Genomic DNA, 17596 nt, shown 5'->3' with positions numbered 1-17596 from the left:
TTAATTTCAACTATATATTTTTTATGGTTTCTACTTCCACTTTGGTTTCCTTAACTTCAATACTTATCCTCTGAACTAACATCTATATTGTTGCTTCTTGCTTTAACTATAATTTATATCAATCTATTATGTATATTTTATCATGGTAGTTGATATAAGTTTACTATTTAAACAAGTAAACTACCTCTAGAAAGATAATTTATATCGCTAATAAAATAATAACACATTATTTGGGGTGAGCAGTATTCGGTTTAAATTGAAAAAATCGATCGAATCGAACTGATTTAAAAATTTAGTTTAGTTTTTTATACATTTCGGTTCAGTTCGATTTTTAATTTCAGAAATTTCAGTTATTTCGATTCGGTTCAATTTTGATCAGAAAAAAACTGAAAAAACCAAACCGAACCGATTAGTAATAATAATATATTTTTTCAATAATATAGAGAAATTAAATTATATTAAAATTAAAATATTTTAATTAAATTTTAAAATATTAAAAATAAAGTGTAAAAAAATAAAAAATTATTAAAATCAAAACCGACCAAACCGAACCGAATCGAACCGAATCAGACCGGTTTGGTTCGATTCGGTTCGATTTTCATAAACACTAAAATTTCGATTTTCAGTTTATTCGATTCGGTTCGATTTTAAACCAAACCAACCGAATGCTCACCCCTAAAACTACCTCTAGAAAGATAATTTATATAGCTAATAAAATAATAACACATTACATGACAAATATAGATAAGTGTTAGTACAGTATAGGAGTATTAATAAAAATATTAAAAGGGTTTACAATAATTTATATTTATATTTAAGATAAAATTAATTTTTTTAATTTATCATAATTATAATAAAATAATTAAATTAATTTTAAAAAGTTAATAATAATTATAATATAATTTTTAAAATTTTATATTATTAATAAAATATATAATTCTTTAATTTAAATTTTATATTAAAATTAGATATATTTTGTATTTATTTTATATAATATTAAATAAATATTTATTACAACTAAAATTTTCTATTATATAAATAATATATATTAAAATATTTTATTAATATTTATACTAATATTATAAATTATATATATATCATTTATATTTAAAAAATTTTATACTTTTTATATTTAAAAAAACTTTATTTTTCTATTAATAATATTTTAAATAAAATGAAATATTATATATTTTAAATTATAAAATTTATTTTTTTATTTTAAATTTTTATTAATATTTTTCTATATTATGAATAATAAAATTAATAAATAATGATATTATTATAATAAAAAAATGTATTTAAAAATTATTTTATTATTTAGATAAAAGTTTAAAAATTACATTATAATTTAGCATTAATTTATGTAAATTTAATTTAATTGTATCGTGATAAATTAAAAATATTTAATTTTATCATTTAAAATTTAAATTATTTAAAATAAATATTAATTATTATAAATATTTAAATATTAGATAATTTTTATTTAATAATTTTAAAATATATTATAATTTTTAATATAAATTTTAAAAAAATTATTTTTAAAAATAAATTAATTATTTAATGATATTTTATTTTTTTGAATTGATTTGAGTGAATAAAATTTAATATTAATATAAAAAATTGAAAATATCACAGACTCTATATATTAAAAAAAAAAAAAAAAACTTACGCGACTAGATCTTTTACCTAAATTATACTATACTAATTTTTTTCTAATTCCTAACTTTTACTTTACACCTCTAACCTCTTATCATATACGTGTTTGTTTTAAACCAAACATTCCCTACTCAGCGGTAACCCTTGTTTAAAGCCAAGAGCCCACTGTTTCGCCCTCCAACAATTATAATTATAATATATTAACAGCGCATCCAACACGCGTGCACGCACGTGCCAGGTCAGTTGTCAGACGTGACTGGTCATGTCATCAGGCGCGTGGGTTAGCGTTTCTCTTTCAGCGTGGTAGGTATCTACCGCACTTCCAGGTCATCCAACGTCATCATCTAATAATATGACGTCACTAATTCTTTTTAATCTTTACAAAATTTGAAAATTAATTATAAATAATAAAATAAGGAAAATTAATCCACAACGGAATAATGATCGTCCACTGTTGACGAAACCCACATGGATGGACGGCGTGGACTGAGAGGAGGCAGCTGTGTTGGCAAACCATCTAAGAATACTCCACTAATGGGGGTATTTTGGTAAATTCATCCTGCATACTCAATTGCATGCGAAATATGCGATCGGATAAAAAAGCGCCTAGTGGCGCACTTTACGGTGCTGTCCTAACGCCGTATTTTATTTTTAATTTCTATTGTATTTACCCTTTTCATCCTTTTAATAATAATTCGTAAGAGGATTTAATCAAATCGGATCGTGCTGAATCTCAAAAGTTTTAGTTTTAATTTTAATTTTAATTTTTTTAGAGTTTAATTTATTTTAAAATTACACTGAATATAAATAAATTTAAATTTAATTTGTTTAATCAATAAATCAAGATGAGCTGTATATCTATCGAATAAATATAAACATTCCAATTAATTCACAAATTTATAAATAAATAAATTTTTAATTTTTAATAATTTAAATATATATAAATTTAAGAATTAAATTTAAATTTAACTAATTTAAAAAATAATCTAGTCTCCATTAAAGTACTAGCAGGTTGATTTAGACTAATAATGTGGTATTATTACAAAAACAAAAATAATAATATTTTGGTGTAATTCCGTCCCATGATCCTATCCCGTCACACTCGCTAACATTCGGCAAGTAATAGCACTCGCTGATTTTTAATTCGCCGCAACCAATCAAAAGATCGCGAGTGGGAATCACACGCATGTAAATTATTAGATGTATATTTTTTTTAAAAAATCTAATTATGTAATTCTTTAAAAAAATGAAAAATAAGAGGGTAAGTGGGAGAAAAGAAAGGTGGGCGAGTTCGCCGAGTCTTGAAGTATCATCGTGCATGCATTTTTATTGTAATTACCAAACTCTTTCTCTCACCTCTGATACACTGTTACTTTGCATGCACATGTTTCTGTTTTATCTTCTCGATCGCTGATTTTTCTCTCCGGTCACCGGTAACCGTCACCACTCCCGATCCAGGTACTTCTGGGGCTCTATTTTCCAATAATTTATTTGATCAAAAGCACAGTGCTTCAAGGTATGAGATAGCTGATATATGGAGAAATCGAACATGGCGTCTCTGCATAATACTTGACATGAGTACCTGAAGTTGCCTGTCGTATTGTATGACAGATTGTGATGAGTGGTTAGCTTCTTAATTCTCTATCGGCTTTTATAATATATATATATATTATGTGGAGTTGTACTGTCATTTGGTTGACCAATTTACTAGTTGGATTTTATCGAAACGGGGATTTGTTAGGGATTTGTTTTTGCCCATTTGAATTGGCGTTTTTTCGCAAATTATAGAATTGATGTTGAGAATGGAGTCGAAGACTTGCATGAATGCATTATGCGGAGCTTCGACGTCGAGCGGGTGGAGAAAAGGTTGGCCTTTGCGATCTGGCGAATTCGCCAATCTCTGCGACAAGTGCGGGTAAATTTATTGCGTACTTCTATTTTCTATCTTCTAATGCGCAAGTAATTTTAGAGAAGGGAAAAGGGAATGGTAATTTGTATGGATGACTAAGATTGTATGGGTTCAGGCTCAGCTGTAGTTTTATTTATTTATTTATTTATTTTATTTTTCTGATTTCGTCCTTGACCATATATTTATGGCTCCTTGGTGTTATTATTATTAAAAGGCTTTTATATACCAACCTTCTATTTTTGCGCTTTTGTAGAATTTTTTTCACTGTGGCATTGTTGTTTTTGGGACATTACCATGATTTTCCTTTGCGTGTCCCATTTGGTCGAATCTGATGGTTTCACTAGAATTAGATTGTGAAAACGATTATTTGAAAGTGAGGTCCGAAATTTGGAACCCAACTGGAAAGTGAAGTTGTTTTTTCATGATAGTTTAAGTTTACTATACCTTTTGTTTATCCTAAATCTAAAATTTGTATGATTTTGGGAAAAATGTGCATCAACTAGAATTAGGCGATCAGGGACAATAACTAATGACCGTTATTTATGTACTGATAAAGATAATGTGGAAGATTTGACTTCAACGTGGACAGGTAGTTATGATCCTTAATTTTAATTTGAGGATGTTTCATTATTACTATAGGTCTGCATATGAGCAATCAATTTTTTGTGACATGTTTCACTCAAAGGATTCTGGTTGGAGGAATTGTGCTTCATGTGGCAAGGTACATATACAATTAACAAATTTCCTATATCCTCATCCCTTATAGACCCATGGATTCCATACAGTGTGTAAGTAATTGAATTTGGCACTGGCAGCGTCTCCATTGTGGATGTATTGCTTCCATATTTCTGCTTGAGCTACTTGATCATGGTGGTGGCGTTAATTGTATAAGCTGTACTAAAAGTTCAGGGGTAAACTCTGTAAGTTCATATTACTTCTGTGCTGGTTTGTCTTTTTCATTTTTAGAACTTGCATGCTTTCTGGTGGTTAGTCTATTGCAAGGTGTATCTTGGTGGTTCTAAATGACTCATCCTAATGTCTTTCAAGTTTCATCTGTATGCATGTCTGTATTATAATCGTAACAAAATGGAGTTCGAACATAAGAGTATAGTCTTCATAAAATGAATTGAAAATTTTGTGGTCAAAATATTGCTGATATTGGTAAAACTTTTCTTCTATTGGTCTGAGAAATAAAAATGCTTCCTTCTGTGTATTAGATTTATGCTGCACAATGCTTGTATGAAAGCTCTTTAGTCTTCATTGTCAGATTCATCTACGTAGCAAGCATACACTGAAACTAATTACACAGGTGATGGGGAATGAAAAACCTAATGGATTTGGAACGTCAAAAGGTGATGATATTGGTGAACTGCAGTCTGCTGACAACCAGTTGGATGGTGAAAGGAAGCTTATGCAGTCAGGCTGCACTACTGAGGGTATTGGCACAAGAGATTTACTCCAATTACAGAATGAGGAGACAAGTGGATCTTTTAGGCAAATGAAACAGGAGGATAATGTAGCTCCTAGGGCAGAAATTGGAATTACAAGTTTCTCAAACTTTAATCAAGCATCCAATGGATTATCTCAAAATTCCAAACCAGAGATTCACAAATCAACTATTGCAGCAAAAGAATTATATGAATCTCTGGCGCAAACAAACTTGAGTATCACCCTGGGCTCCCCTTTGGGGAATCCAAATTCCTTTCCTGGTGCTGTTGTTGATGAAAGGGGTCAGAGTAAAGCACCGTCTCCACTCCAACAGGGGTCCAGGTCTCGTCATCTATTGCCCAAGCCTCCAAAGTCAGCCCTTGCTACTGGATTGGAATCCAATGTGGGCATGGTTTCACAGATACGAGTCGCAAGGCCACCTACTGAAGGGCGGGGACGGAATCAGTTGCTTCCTCGTTATTGGCCTAGGATAACTGACCAAGAGTTGCAGCAAATATCTGCAGAGTATCCATAAGTGTGGCTTTAAGTGAAATTCCTCTTAGTTTTTGCTTGTAGAGAACCATGCAATGAATGTTATACTTTTATGATTTCTTGGCCTTTGTGTTGAATAGTTATATCCTTAACCTTGCTATGATCAAGTTCAAATTCCACCATCGTGCCATTGTTTGAAAAGGTTCTCAGTGCAAGTGATGCTGGTCGGATTGGTCGTCTAGTCCTCCCTAAAGCATGTGCTGAAGTAAGTTTGTATAGTTTTGTTCTATTGTTGTGACTGACATTCATTGGCCATATATATTTTTGAAGTCTTCTGTAGATGAGTCTTTCTGTATATCAGTTGAAATTGAATCACTATGCAGGCTTATTTTCCTCCTATCTCCCAACCAGAGGGCCTTCCTCTAAGGATACAGGATGTAAAGGGGAAAGATTGGGTATTTCAATTCAGATTTTGGCCAAATAATAACAGCAGAATGTATGTTTTGGAAGGTGTCACCCCTTGCATACAGTCCATGCAGTTGCAAGCTGGAGATACTGGTACTTTTAAATCCCACTACTCCTAAGATTCTGATTGTAATGAACATTTGATAAATTTACATGACTCAAGGATTATTCTGTGCTACTTAGTAATCCCAGTGTACTTCATCCTGTTTATAAAGTCTATTGCATTACTATTATTTGTTTATCCCTTCCCAAAAATATACCTTTGTGGAGTTACTGTTATATAACAATTTAGAGATGCCATTGTGTGTAATTGCAAAGAACATCACATACCATCCCAGTAGTTTTATGCAATAATCAATGAAAGAGAATGTTTAAATTCTTGCCTTTGGATTAGAGATATCAATCCATGAGTACCATAGTTTCCCAACCTTTTTACCTTTCAATTCGAGTGTAGTTCTTATAATCATTAGTTCTTGAGGGAAGCGGAGGCACATTCAACATTATAACTCATATGGTTTTATCATCTCTGTTGCAGTAACATTTAGCCGTATGGATCCAGAAGGAAAACTTGTTATGGGTTTCAGGAAAGCATCAAACAATATGGCAATGCAGGTACAAAGTGGAGTCAGTTTTGGTGTTAGTAAAATTGATCATATAATATTAATAAATAAATTATTAAATAAACAGGACATTCAACCATCTGCCATTCCTAATGGTGTCCATTCAAGTGAAAGTTTCTTTTCGGGTGTTTTTGAGAACCTACCTATAATAAGTGGTTACTCTGGCCTTCTTCAGTCTATAAAGGGAAGCACCGAAACACATCTAAGTGCACTGTCCAAACATTTGCATTCAGCTAATGGTGATACTAGCTGGCATAAATTCGAGAAGCATGAGGAAAGGATGAGGGAGAGCTTGCTGTTACCATCATTGCTAGTTCCTGAGAGAAAAAGAACACGAAATATTGGATCTAAAAGTAAGAGGCTTTTAATTGATAGCCTAGATGCTCTGGAGCTCAAACTCACATGGGAAGAGGCACAGGATTTGCTCCGCCCACCACCAACTGTCAAGCCTAGCATTGTCACTATTGAGGATCATGATTTTGAAGAATATGAAGTAAGTAATCTTATTTTATTTATCATATATAATTAGAGAGAGATAGTCAGTTACTCACACACAGACAAACATTTATATATGCATTTATTGAATGATATATCTAAGATGTTCTGGTTACATTCTGAAAAAAGGTCTCAAAATATTTATTTTTCGTGTACTATTGGTGCACAACGTGTTAGTATTTTTATATTCCACTTCACAAAAGAGCACACGTTATGAGAAAATGTATTGAACATCCAGTATATTTCATAATAGATTCTGAAAGAGCTTTCAATGGCAATTTCATAAGGTTAAACATTATTTAATTTATGGGATCATGGAACATGGATTCCCCCTATTCTTCACAACTCACCTTCAAATGTGAACATTTACATGTAGGCAACACATGAGAAGAAATAATAGCAGTTAAACTTATGACTGTTTATCTTCCAAAATTTACTAAATCTTGAATATGAATTCATCTTGTTGCTTAAGGAAGAATGCTATGTAGTTCAATTTCTGAATTCTACATATTTTCTCATGTAGGAACCTCCAGTTTTTGGGAAAAGAAGTATCTTTGTCATTCGTTCAATTGGGTAAGAATAGCTGTTACTTATATTTTAATTTTGCCATGTGAAATAGTACATTTTAGATGTATGCAACTGTCTTTCTACAAGAATCTATCACTTGGATCATAATGTATGTACTAGAATTTGTGCACTATAGGGAAACTTTTGTTCTCAAGAATCACTTTTTTAACACTTGATTCCTCTTAAAGATGTCTATCGTCAGACTCAAGTTCAAATAATTCTTTTCCTGTTTTAACTTTTTCTTTTTGAGATGCACTCTCCTTCTGCCTTTTTCCATGTTATTCGTTCCTTTGTTTACTTTGCCAATATGCTGGATACTTGAGTGAAAAGAGAGAAGAGGCCAAAAAAAGAAAATGAAAAAGAGTGGAAGATAAATCATTTTTGTGGAAGGATATTTATCATTTGTGTTCACTGCAATGTGCTAATTTGTCAGTGATATTGAACTTATTTGTCCATATTTTACCTATGAAGAACTCTTGTGATCGTATGCCCATAGGATCTGCTCAGCACATATTATATTATGGGGGAGTTTGGTTGTTAAAATCATTCAGGAATTGAACTTGAGAATTTGAAATTTCCACGTTAGATTTATATGGGAATCTTACATTCCGGAGAAAGTTAAATTCCTATACACATAGGTCCCACCCTTACTTTCCATGTACATGGGGAAGTCTTGAAAAGTTGCTGTCCCATGACCATGAAAAATTAATATATATAGAAACTACTACCCTTTATAATAGTATTTTGATGAATATAACCTTTTAATTATTAATAGCTGGTGCATCTTTTAGATTTTCTAAATTTTTATTTTTATAATAGATTATATGTTTTAAACAATTAATTAGTGTATTATATTTGTTAAATACTTTGTTTAACAATATCTATGTTTCACATAATGTGGCTACTATGACAAATTTCGTTTCAGTGAGATATAACTCTATATTTATAATATGGTTAAAGATTATTTTTATTTAAATAAACTAAATTTATAGTATGGGTAATTGGGTGTTACAGTAATCAACTCCACTTTTATTTTTACTTTCCCAAACCTAGCCAAACACAATAATTTTGCAGTATTCCAAAGAATATTGAAGTTATAATCAAATATAATAATGTTACTTTCCTAAATAAAATTATTGGAAATCTACTTTCCTGTGAAAGTGATTCCAGATGAGAATGTTTAATTCCGGCAACCAAACACCCGATATATCGAAGATTTATTTGTTCTTGGATGCTATTTATGGCACCATAATGGTGTCACCTATGATGAAGATTTAGGATCATATCCTCTGCCTGCATTTGTTTGCAAGATGCATATCTCTGTTATTAGTGCTGGAATGGCTCAATATTTCTTCCTTTAGTGATTTACAATAAGAAACTGTATCTAATTTGGCATTATTAAGCTTTATCACCAGGGGACAAGAGCAATGGGCTCAGTGTGATAGCTGCTGTAAGTGGCGAAGGTTGCCGGTTGATGTTCTTCTTCCACCCAAGTGGACTTGTGTGGACAATGCTTGGGATCAAAGCAGGTTACTAACATGTTTTCTGCAGCAATTTCTTTGGGGTTGGTGTGTGTGTTTTGGAGAGACACTATCCTGATAAATCTGTCCAATGATGCTATTTTCGGTTTTCAGGTGTTCATGTTCGTCTCCTGATGAATTGACCCCGAGGGAATTGGAACATCTTCTCACACTCAATAAGGGTATGGATTATGAACTAGCATGTGCCCCCTTTAACAGAAAACTGCATGGCCATAGGAATGTAGTGTTTCTATCTAACAGACTTTTATTACTGGCTTAAATTTCTACATAGCCGTAGAAGTTATATTAGAAGAGTTTAATATCATACTCGTAAAGACTTGCAATTTTAGTTGACCATTATATAGTATTGTCTGGTGATATGGATGTATGGTTAATCCTCTGTGCAATATGGGGTCTTCGTTTGTTAAATTGTTCTGCTACTTCATATTAGGATTAGAAGTGGAAGAACAGACCCTCTAAATTTGAATCTCATGTGCCTAAACACTTAGCATGGTTTTTACACCTGACAACTTCATGCTGTGGCATTTAAGAAATTGTCTAACAATTAGCTGCACTCAGGGCAGCTTCATACAAGACAAATACATATATGCATGGTCAACTTATTGAATTTAATAGTGGAATAATAAAGTCTACACCAGGATATGTCTGACCCTGTATTTGTGTATGCCTTTTTAAGTATCTTTATTCTTTGTGAACCATTAATCACAATAATAGCATGCTTTCTATTTACTTGTGGAAGTTATGTTGGATGTGCTCTTTTTTATACCATCGTGCCCTTCTTACAGAGTTCAAGAGACGGAGAATGACGAGTATCCAAAGGCCAGCCCAGGAACAAGAGTCTTCTGGCCTGGATGCTTTAGCTAATGCTGCAATCCTTGGAGATGAGGGTGATCCAGGCACTACAGCAGTTGCTACAACAACCAAACACCCCAGGCATCGGCCTGGTTGCTCTTGCATTGTGTGCATTCAGCCCCCAAGTGGTAAGGGTAAGCACAAACCTACATGTACATGTAACGTCTGCATGACAGTTAAGCGCCGTTTTAAGACCATGATGATGCGCAAGAAGAAGCGTCAATCAGAACGTGAAGCAGAGATTGCCCTGAGGAATCAGCACTTGTCAGGTCCCAGAGATGAAGCTGAAGTGGAGAGCAGCTCTAAACATGTATTGACGCCCCAAGATCCTTCAGAGAATGAGGCTAGGTCAGTGAATGAGTTGGAACCCAAAAGTCAAAGCAACAATGTTTCAAACAAAATGGTTGACATTGGAAAAGGACACATTGACTTAAATTGCCATCCTGATCGTGAAGAAGAATCACAAGTTGGTTTAGCCCGTATGAGCATGATGAATCTTCTTCAAGTAGCAAGCCTTCCATTGGAGACATATCTGAAGCAGAATGGTCTTACAAGCTTGGTATCCGAGCAGCAAGGAAGTTCAGCATCTCATGTGCCACCTCAGGCTGGGGAGAGTGAAGGACGACCCGCTGAGGACTGTCAACTTGTTTCGGCTGTCCAAGAGCAGAAGCAGGAGAGTGGAGGTGAAGAGAACTGTGGAACTGGACCAGAGCAAAGCCAAAATGATCCTGTATGAGGTTTTATTTGTTTATCTTTGTTGTTTTTATAATTTTACAAGTTCATAGGTCTTCTTCCAGGGATGGAAACATTTTTGTTGCTTTTGTAGTTTGAGGGTGCATGCCTTTATTCATTATACAAATCTAATGTGTATAATACAAATATGATATTTCTTTTACATAACTTGAGAGGGGGATTCATGTGCATAATATTTGGAGGTGTGATCATATGTTAGAAATGTTTCAAATATAGTGAACATTGAAACCAATGGTTGACAATGTTGCTTTTGCATTTTTAATCCCATGTACTTCTGTTAGAACCAGTTCTTAGCTGCTGCATTCATATACACGAGAGCTGCCCACGAAACTGTTAAATTGTAGTAGTGGATCCAGCATTTACTCAGTGAAATTTTTTTATCTAACAAATGCAAGCTACTACCAGGGCATAGTAAGCCTAGCCTAGCCTAGCAATCCTTGGGTGAAAATTGAGAAACATCTGACAGAGGAAGGCATAAACTATAGTAGCCTAGATAGAGGTTCTCCAGTTGTCCTGGCAAATCCAGCAACGCAGCGCGCATAATAGTAGTCCATGGAGCCAATTCCACAGAGAGGTGCATGTGATGCGTACTGTACATCAGATCATCTATTTCTTTTATACTGGGCTCCTATAGATAATGATCTTTATTTATTTGAAGGCAAGGTTGGGGATTTGAGCTCTCTCTCGTCTTTAGATTTAAGGCAACTAAAAATCAATTCCTGAATTTGGACTGCTTACCAACTGTTGGACTCTAAAACTGCCTGTCTGGTTACTCAACTTGGATATGAATTGTGGCTATGAACTTTTCAGCAATCAATCTCTGAACCATTTATTTTTGTTATTTTCTTATTTTTATTTTTAAGCATATTTCTGTTGCTCGTCTTTTTGAACGGGAAAAAATTGGCATGAAACATTATTCGACTGCCGTAGCCATAATCCTAACAACAGGCCCTATTCAATGCATTTATTACGACACTAACTACTACCTAAGACTTCCTTTTCTCTTTTTTGAAAATTCAATTCAATTAATAAGCCAATTGAATTTAATATGTATTGAAAAAGTAAAATTTATAATTTTTAAGAATATTTAAATAATAATGTAATAGGTGTATAGGTAATATTAAAAAATACAATATAACATTTTATTATTTTAACTATATTTTCTTATCTATATAAAAAGAACTATAAGCCTATTGTTGTGATCATATTATTTAGATAAAAGAATCAAACACCTCGTTTCTCATTAATATTAAAAAAAGGGATATATATATATATATATTGTAATGGTCATTTTTCTTATTTTAATGTATGTCAATATGCATTTATACGATTAGCTAGCTAAATAAATTTTATATTTAATAATTACAAATGTAATATTTTAATAGCTGAAAGTGAAAAATGGTATGGAGTACCCCCAAACTTTTCAATAAGAATATGTGGGACTGTTGATGTATTAGGTATTAGAAAAAAAAATAAAAAGAAGAAAAAAAGAAAGAAAGAAAGAAAAAAGGTCTTTTAATACTTTGGGAAGCTTTTTCTGAAGCACTTCCTGGAAAAACTGTAAAATTCTCATCTTTTATTTCTTTATTTCAATTGTGTTGACGTTATCCATTGTTTCGCTTGAAAGTTCTGAAGGTGACATCTCCTTCTCCTCCTCTTTCGGTATTGTAGCAATCAACACATCCATATTAATTACAGAGAGTTTTCTTCCATATGAAAAGTAAGCTTAAATCATAGATATTTCCTTAGGCAGTTAGTCCCAGTAGAATCAATCATTCAAAAGCATTTCTTCATTTGAAATGTCTCAACTCCCAGATCTCTTGTGAGGTTGCTTTTGCTATAAATATAATCATTTTGAACTGAACCTCTTCTTTTGGACTGTTCTCTGCAAGACTGCAAGTCAAGAAAAACAAGAAAGCAAAGTGGGTGGGGTGGGTGAATGTTGCTGAAAATTAGCGGTACCACGTACTTCTTTATTCTTTTCTTAATATACTTTCAATAATTTAGAATTTTCTTTTAGGAAAAAAAACCATTTGCTATTGTTCTTCCCTCATGTGGAATTTTGTTTTCATTTTTCTTTTGTGAGCATAAGAGTACAGTTTTTGCCATGTTAGCTGTTAGCCATTTGCACTAAGGATACACCACAAGAGCAAATCAAGTTGATTTCATTTCCAAGGAATATGCGTATAGCATTTGCAACATATAGTGAAACCAGCACAATCACAAAGTGGAGGTCATTTCATTTCAAATCCAAATCATCGAGGGCAGGGCGAGAGTAGATTTGGGAATCTTTAAAACTATCATCATATAAATGGCACTGTGGATTACAGGATTAACTAATGAGCCCAGTTGTGAACCAGGCTTGTACTCTTTATCTACAAAATACCATCCTCTCTGTCACCTTGAGAGATTGGAAGGTGGAAGAACCACATAATTTATATATATATTTCTATATTCTATTAAATCAACAAAAGACATTGGAAAAAAAAATTGAAAAAATGCATATCAACAATCAAAATCCTTCAACACTAGCCCTTCTTACAGCTGAAGATGATGATTTCCGGCTTTCCTGCCGTTCCAGTTCCTCCAATGATAGGGTTGAGGAACAGGCACGTGGAGGAAGAGACATGGGCAAAGCAGGCGGTCTCGTGGGGGAAACGGATGGCCTGGCCATTGATGGTGGTGATGGTGAGAAACTTAACCTGGGTGCTGGGGTAACGATCCCATTAAGACTCGGTGACCTAGACATCTGTTTCCCAGCGACTGCTGCTGGCTCTTGCAATGGGAAGCGAGTTGAACATTTCATGTCTTGTATTACTTTAAGATGTTCTACAATAGTCCTCATAGTCGGCCTTTCCAATGGATCCTTCTGAAGGCATCTGAGAGCGATGTCAGCCACTGTCCGGGCTGCCTTCACTGGGAAACGACCTTTAAGCTGAGGATCCATAATCAGTGACAATCGACAGTCATCAGCAAGGAAAGGCCGGCTCCACTTAACTAAATTCCTCTCTTCCTTGGGATGGCGATTATCAAGATTCTTCCGACCAGTAAGTAGTTCAAGAAGAACAATTCCAAAACTCCATACATTGCTCTTTGGAGTCAACAGCCCTCTCTCCAGCGTCTCCAAAGAGAGATTTGCCACAGCCTGCATAATAAGTAAATAATACAATGGAACATAATTTACCTCTCACAAACGGAGAAAATTAAACCAAAAAAAGGGTCGTAGGCAAGCAGTTAACAAATGCAAATTTAATAGAACTGCAGCAACCAGATGCAATTTATATGGAGCAACAAGAAACATGGGGACGAAGGCAAAGGAACTTACCACTGTACTATTAGAGATCTCTGTCTCAGGAATTTGACCAACACAACCATATCCTGACAGCTTTGCGCTAAAATCTTTATCGATCTGTATGTTGCTAGTAGAGAATTCATTGTACATTGCCTGCAATGTCAAGGAAATGCTTTCAGAGAAAACGGTAAGCACTCGATTAGACCAAAAACTTCAACACTCACAAAAAGCTAACAAAACTTTTTGAGCACTGATATTTCAGATTTTTCCTTTGGAAATAATTTAGGAATAAAGATTCATTAAAATTCTAGGGAAGGATGTGCCAGATGCAGATTCCAATCATCAGAGGCAAAAATACCAGAAAATGTTTTAACACACAATTATCATCCTTGGGGGATGACCTCACCTATATATGCCTAACATCCAACATCCTGCATGCCTTGTGTCATTATTAAGTTGTAGTTACCTGGAAAGGTCCTTCTTCATGCAAGAAAGTAAGACCTTGTGCAGCACATAAAGCAGTTTTCATTCTTGTATTCCAATCAACTGGAGGCCCATCTGATCTCCCAAACAAAAGCCGATCTAAGCTTCCATGATAAAGCCTCTCGTAAACTAACATCCTTTGCTCTGACCCATCACGTGCATGGTATCCAAGCAATTTACATAGGTTTGGATGTCGTAAGGATGCAAGCGTGTTAACCTCGTTTATAAATTCCTTCAAACCCTGGATGATCACAAAGTGCAACTTTATTGCCTGATTTGGAGATATCATCTCAAATATTTGAAAAGAAGATTCATGAATGCAATTGTGAACACACACACATGCTTGTACATATACCCCTCATAAACTTCCCCCAATGTTGCAAGCAAATAAGAAACATGCTTGCGGTTGCATTAATTTGGCAGAAATTTACATTGAAAGCTTCAGAATGCAAGAATAAGCCAAAAAATGAGCGTATAATGGAAAATTTATATTCAAAAGAAGGCAGATGCAATTCCAGTCCAACCAGAAGTTTTAACCACTGGTAACATCTTTCTTGCATCCATGTGAATCTATTGCGAAAATTATCAAAGAATCATTGCTAAGCATAGTAAAAGATATGGAAACTTATCAGATTTGTTGAGGTCTGAACAATCAAATTCTAGGAGACATTCTCAAAGTGTGAATATATGAACTTTTTAAAAGCTTAATTACATCTCAGGAACTAAAAACTGGGGTGGGGGGGGATTTGCAGACCAGATTCCAGAAAATCATGCAAGTGTATATGCGCAGCAGATTAATGTGGCAAAAAGAAGAAAAATCCACCATGATGATCACCCCACATACAGTTATGCACATTGTCAACTCAGATCATAAAGAAAACACAATTTCTCCTAATTTACCTGTGAAGATGAATGAAGGCGAGTAACATTAGCTTCATACTTCTTTGAACTTGAAGCATCATCCCCAAAAGAAGCCCTGTATATAGTGGAAGAAAGACCTTCTGACACACATCGATCTGAAGAGAAACTGCGGCAAGCAGATACAATTTCTTCATAAGAAAAGTTCCTTAGAGTTCCACTGTGTGTTCCACCAGGAGGCAGTGGCAATGGCCCAGAAGCAAAGAGAGGACCACTGCCATTTCCAGCCTTAAAACTACTAGTAGGCTTCAGTGCAGAAGCAGGAAGAGGAAGAGGCTGTGGACTCGGGTGGTCCCTTGTCAAACCAACTCTGCTCTTTGACTCTTCATGCACATCATATTCCACTGCTGCAAGATCATCTTGTTCTGCAGCATCAAGGCTTTCTGGAGCTGACAATGCTCGTGCTCTACTGTTAGTTACCCTGTTATCTGGTTGAACGGGTTTCACTCTTGTCCTAAAACTAGGGGGGGCTGACTGCAACGTCCGAGTTGGGATCTGGGGCTCAGGTAGTGTGGTTGGTGTTTGCTCCTTAGGACTGACACGTTTGATAGAAACTGATGGCTCAGGCTTTTTCTTCTTGCTCTTCAAGACTGTGAAACACCCCATCTTACCACATATAATACTTCAAAACTGAAGAAGTCTTCTAACTTTCTGCCAACAGAAAATTACAAGCATACATATTAATACAAGATTAAACTCAGAAATTTTCTGAATTTCATTAATGAGAGGCTCATGCGGAAGAGGACAATGCGTTTACATTTTTTATTATTCACTCTGGACTGGCAAACCTTAACATTTAGAATAAAGATATTGAATTAACAACTCAAGTTGAAGAGACTTCCATATCTAACAGTGACACCGACCCCAATTACCCAGCAAGCCAAAAAATGCTAGGATTACAGAGAGGCATACATCCTGTGATGATGGTTAAATAAAAAATTCAATCCTTGTAAAGGAAGAGCAAGTCAAATTACACACTCTATCAATCAATTGGAACAGCCAATCAATTAAAAGTAAACCTCCAAAGAAAATTAAGTTAGAGAACGGTTTAGAACACCTATTCGTCACAATTAAGGTCAAATTCCACCAAAATTTTCAAGTAATCTACCCACATAAAATATTAATAAAATTATGTATTACAAATTTCTTCCCCTAATCTAAAATGCCAATTAGAAAATTAATAAAGGATCGAAAAATGAAAGGCATATGCGATAATGCGCTTTCAGAAGAAGACAATAAACCCATAAATCAGCATCCCCTAACTGGACCATAAAAACAAAGTCAGATCCAAAATCACCCAGATATTTCAAAACCAAGACCGCCCAATTCCTCACATCAACCAATCAGCTGGTTCAATTTTCTCATCATAAATTTCCCACAGACAGACCAAACCCATGAGCAAAAATGGCAAAATAGAAGAACCCGAAAGCAAATCAATCCACCAAAACAAAGCAAAACAACAAAATTCAAACTCTACCAAAAAAAAAAAATCCGCCCCCAAAATATACAAAAACTTCCTTTATCATTTCAAAAGCAAGAAAAATAAATAAAAAATAATAATCATACCTGCAGAAAAACAAAAAAAAATCCGTTCATGCAAAGTTTCACTCAGGATGACACGAATATACACAAAAATGGCGAAATGGGAAGCTGTGTCCTTGATTTGATGAGATGAAACTCCCCCAAAAATCCCTTAACAAGTCAAAGAAAGCAAACGAGAAAAAAGCAGAGAGAAGTGTGTCAAAGAGAGAGAGAGAGAGATTTGGAAGAGAGGGTTAGCGAAAAGGTGAAAGGAATACTAGAATCAGAGAGAAGAAAGAGAGTGAAAGAAGAATGGAGCCCCAATGAACAGTGGTCAAACCTACCAAAACCTGGATTTCATTTAAATCCCATATATTTATGATTTTTCATTGCTCATACCAAAAAAAATTCCACATGAGCGCCTTTCTCATTCTTTTTTTCCTTTTTTGCCCTTCACTTTCTCCTTATATTTCATATCTTTCCCCTCCCTCTCTTATTCATTTTTCACTTACCTTTTCAATAATAATGTTTTAAATAAAGTATCGCATGCTGTAATTTCTTTATTATTCTTATTTTGGATTTTACTATATAAAAATTAACTTAT

General features: G+C 34.2%; 2 protein-coding genes across 7 annotated transcripts; one reads left to right on the top strand and one right to left on the bottom strand.

The window, feature by feature from the left end:
* Window positions 1-2931: 2931 nt before the first annotated feature.
* On the top strand, window positions 2932-11010 carry LOC110623022 (B3 domain-containing transcription repressor VAL2). 6 transcript variants are annotated; one of them, XM_021767841.2, is made up of 13 exons: window positions 2932-3280; window positions 3445-3571; window positions 4205-4286; window positions 4381-4485; window positions 4875-5518; window positions 5654-5750; window positions 5869-6043; window positions 6486-6562; window positions 6746-7063; window positions 7589-7638; window positions 9048-9161; window positions 9267-9334; window positions 9959-11010. In XM_021767841.2, the coding sequence occupies exons 1-13, from the start codon at window positions 3274-3276 to the stop codon at window positions 10759-10761; spliced, it is 2667 nt and encodes an 888-aa protein (XP_021623533.1). In that variant the 5' UTR covers window positions 2932-3273; the 3' UTR covers window positions 10762-11010. The 6 variants fall into 6 exon arrangements, with proteins under 6 accessions (XP_021623533.1, XP_021623532.1, XP_021623527.1 ...); XM_021767840.2 differs by having other exon boundaries at window positions 9036-9161; XM_021767835.2 differs by having other exon boundaries at window positions 6638-7063; window positions 9036-9161.
* Window positions 11011-13056: 2046 nt separating this feature from the next.
* Window positions 13057-17343, bottom strand: LOC110623370 (probable serine/threonine-protein kinase PBL1). The gene is made up of 5 exons (XM_021768284.2): window positions 17038-17343; window positions 15454-16122; window positions 14537-14794; window positions 14104-14223; window positions 13057-13923 (listed from the first exon to the last, which is right to left on the bottom strand). The coding sequence occupies exons 2-5, from the start codon at window positions 16075-16077 to the stop codon at window positions 13291-13293; spliced, it is 1635 nt and encodes a 544-aa protein (XP_021623976.1). The 5' UTR covers window positions 16078-16122; window positions 17038-17343; the 3' UTR covers window positions 13057-13290.
* Between the last annotated feature and the right edge of the window lie 253 nt (window positions 17344-17596).

This window comes from Manihot esculenta, chromosome 9 (assembly GCF_001659605.2).
Source record: "Manihot esculenta cultivar AM560-2 chromosome 9, M.esculenta_v8, whole genome shotgun sequence".
NCBI lineage: Eukaryota > Viridiplantae > Streptophyta > Magnoliopsida > Malpighiales > Euphorbiaceae > Manihot > Manihot esculenta.
The sequence above is the reverse complement of the archived record's forward strand: the minus strand, read 5'-3'. Positions and strand labels throughout refer to the sequence as shown.

Excerpts from the sequence above, each read along its gene's own strand:
- LOC110623022 (XM_021767835.2), top strand. Across the intron at positions 3,572-4,204 it reads AATCTCTGCGACAAGTGCGG|GTCTGCATATGAGCAATCAA; the intron begins GTAAATTTATTG and ends TTATTACTATAG. Across the intron at positions 5,519-5,653 it reads TTGCAGCAAATATCTGCAGA|TTCAAATTCCACCATCGTGC; the intron begins GTATCCATAAGT and ends GCTATGATCAAG.
- LOC110623370 (XM_021768284.2), bottom strand. The coding sequence starts at position 16,077 with ATGGGGTGTTTCACAGTCTTGAAGAGCAAGAAGAAAAAGCCTGAGCCA. Across the intron at positions 14,795-15,453 it reads GCCTTCATTCATCTTCACAG|GGTTTGAAGGAATTTATAAA; the intron begins GTAAATTAGGAG and ends GTGATCATCCAG. Across the intron at positions 14,224-14,536 it reads ATGAAGAAGGACCTTTCCAG|GCAATGTACAATGAATTCTC; the intron begins GTAACTACAACT and ends TTGACATTGCAG.